Source organism: Vitis riparia, chromosome 15 (genome assembly GCF_004353265.1).
Source record: "Vitis riparia cultivar Riparia Gloire de Montpellier isolate 1030 chromosome 15, EGFV_Vit.rip_1.0, whole genome shotgun sequence".
NCBI classification, from domain to species: domain Eukaryota; kingdom Viridiplantae; phylum Streptophyta; class Magnoliopsida; order Vitales; family Vitaceae; genus Vitis; species Vitis riparia.
The window spans coordinates 11,930,976-11,934,209 of NC_048445.1; the positions used below are offsets into that span (position 1 = coordinate 11,930,976).

Sequence of the window (3,234 nt, forward strand, 5' to 3'; positions counted from 1 at the left end):
TGTCTTACCAATTCCTCCAAATCCATAGATCCCAACCATGCGAACGTCATTTGATAATGGGTCTATAATCTGAGGAAAATTTTCTTCCAATTGGTCCAAACGATAATCCATCCCAATGAGCTTCTTATCAACATGTAAGATTTTTTGACTAAATCTCATCAAAATAACGTGAGTAATATCCTCAATATAATTTGCCTCAGACCTGCCACCAGTAAGGCACATAAATGGGTGAGGCAATAGAGTAACAAACAATAGAAAACATGAAGTAAACTTTACTATGTTTGGTTTCATATAAACACTTGAATTATGGGCAAGTAGAATATGTTAAAGGGGAAAAAGATGAATTAATTAGATCTTTCATGCACCATTAGAACACCATAAAAAGGGGTGTTCTAATTAATGTTGTCCTTTATTCATCTTTCCCACCTCCATACTTACTATTTTAGTTTTCAATACTTGATATAATCATGTAATAACTCTAGATTGCTAGGTTGCTTTACTGGTATGATGTAAAAGGTCCTAAATTTGTATAAAGTTTATTAGACCCTCTAATAGATTTCTGTTTTATAGAGATACTCGCAGAAGATTATATGTATAAAAAAAATATGCATATTCTGTACTTACCAATCATGTACATGCCATCCAGAAAGACTACCCACTTCGCTCAAAGCTGCCCTCCACCTCTGTGTCTTGTGGCCAAACCCATTTCTTTCATGATAAGCGAATGCTTCTCCATAGCTGCCCTTCTGATATCGCACATGGGAAGGATCCACATGACAGAAAACTGGAAAAACTATTTTTCCCATTTCTTCCCTGCACTCCATTATCCTCGCCAGTTCGTCCAAACACCAGTTGGAACGAGCATAGTTGTGCGAGAGAATTACAAGAACCAACCTTGACTTCTCAATAGCGTACAAAAGACCTGGTGCAATATCTTCTCCCCGTAGATCATCGATTCTAAAGGTATGAATCCCTTTCCGATATAAAGCTGCATAGAGATTATCCGTGAAGTTGTGGCTGGTATCTTTACCCTTAAAGCTCAAGAAAACTTCATAATCCCATGGACCAATAGAAGTAGAAGAAGAAGAAGAGGACATCCTAGGACAATCCATGCCCACGAGGTTCTTTTCAACATGTAAGAGCTCCCGGTTTAAACTCCTGCAAATAGTGGAAGTAATCTCCTCGATAACAAGTGCCTCAGACCTGCCAGTTGTAAAGCATGAGACCTTTGGTGAGTCAACAGATACAAACACGAAACTTATCGTCTTGAAAGAGTATTGCCCTGCCATCATTGCTCGCTTCCAGAGAAATGGTTCAGAAAATGTATGATTTTTCTATTTTAAATAACAAAAGATGCATTTACATTCAGTTTATAACACTTTTTGCACATAGGATATGGAGATCCTGAATTTGGAAGAGTCTCTTAATTAATTTTCCCAATCAGGAGGAGATATAAGATGTTGATTACAACTTTAAAAAGGATTTCCGATTCATCATCAGGTGTAAAAAAAATAACGAATACTTGGAAATAAATAAAAAAAAATTGATATTTACCCATCCTGTAAATGCCATCCACTAATATTGGCCACCTCCGTCAACGCTGCCCTCCACCATTGTATCTGGTCTGGGTTTCTTCCATGCCTTTCAAATGCTTGTTCATAACTCCCAGTCTGTCTTCGCACATCGGATGGCTCCACGTGGTAGAAAATTGGAAAAACTAATTGTCTCATAGACTTCCGCCACTCCATGATCTTCACCAGTTCGTTCAGACACCACCTAGAACGGGCATAGTTTTTCGAGAGAATTATGAGACAAATCCTTGACTCTTCAATAGCTTTTAAAAGTTCTGGTGCAATCTCTTCTCCTTTTCGTAGCTCTTCAGCATCTCTAAAGGTACGAATCCCTTTCCGATTCAAAGCTCTGTAGAGATGATCTGTAAAATTGTGGCGGGTATCTTCACCCATAAAGCTCAAGAAAACATCGTAATTCCATCTTTGACTTTGAGGGTTTGCAAAAGCCATCCACTTTTGCTACGAGGCCTCACTCAGCTTAAATTGCAGGTAAACACTGGTAGGTGGAAGGACACCGATGAACTCTCCCTTGGAAGGTGGGGATGCTGTGTGCTGAAATTCTTGAGAAGTTCTCTCCTGGATCTCGAGTCTTTTCGATTGTTTACAAATGATTCTCCATGTATCAAATATAAAAACTGATTTTAATATTTTTAATTATTATTTTATTTTAGATGCCCATGACACATGAATCTGACCAAACTGGCTTTAGCATACAGGTTCTCATGCCCATGTATCCATCTTCTCCGAGGAAGAAAGAAAGACAATGAAATCCCACGGAATTCATTTTGTGGGAAAGGTGGGTTTTTATTTTTTATTTTTTATTTTAAATGAAATAAAGGGTTAATTTCTTGATATTGAACGTAAATAGATTAATTCACTCTTAATATAAGATTTAGTTACTTTAGCAACATGTATTTCACTTATAAAATTTTACATTTAGAAATAAGAATTCATTTTGTAGAAAATAGTTAAACACATTTATCTAAGATATTTTTACCTAAATTCTCCTAAAAAATAAATGAAATAAATTTGTAAAAGTGTTAACGAAACAAAATTTGAAACTACCATTGATCAAATGTGGTGATTAAATGTATTTACATCAAATATCAAGGATTTGATTGAGTAAAATTAGCCCTAAAATAAGTGTTTAAGTTAGATACTTATTTAAAAAAAAAAAAAAAAAAATTGACTCAAAACCTCACATAAAACTTGTTGCCATTTCATGAAAATTGAATTTTATTCTCTTCAAAATACATTATCCACCCATGATCTAGTTTTCTTATAGTTTATTGGCAAATTACAATTTAAAACCAAATTTTAAACAAATTCAGTTCTCTAGGGTTTTATTTTCTCGAACTTGTTTTAAAAAATACTTTTTTGGGCATTTTTTATTTAAAATAAGAGTATTCTATAAATTATTTTTTAAAGAAAAAATAAAACAAAATTGACAATTTTAATTGTTTGTAAAAACAATTTTTTATTTTAAATTTATAAAAATTGTAAAGTCAATTCATATGAGATTAATTTAATTTACATTATTATAGATTTAATCTTGGTAGGTTGGAATGGAGGACGAAATTTCGTGCCATTGACCTAAGAAACATTCAAGTGTTTTCTCCTAATATTTAAAGACTCCGTATATTGATTGGTTTCCTTATGATAA

General features: G+C 33.9%; 1 protein-coding gene across 1 annotated transcript in view; it reads right to left on the reverse strand.

Annotated features, from left to right (window-relative positions):
* The window catches only part of LOC117931963 (disease resistance protein RPV1-like), a 7,035-nt gene extending 5,010 nt beyond the window's left edge, over positions 1-2,025 (reverse strand). Inside the window, exons 1-3 of the mRNA XM_034853029.1 lie at positions 1,555-2,025; positions 625-1,203; positions 9-202 (exon numbers count right to left, since the gene is read on the reverse strand). Of these exons, the coding sequence (XP_034708920.1) occupies positions 9-202; positions 625-1,203; positions 1,555-2,021 (1,240 nt within the window). The 5' untranslated portion in view covers positions 2,022-2,025. The remainder of the gene's footprint in view (positions 1-8; positions 203-624; positions 1,204-1,554) is intronic.
* Between the last annotated feature and the right edge of the window lie 1,209 nt (positions 2,026-3,234).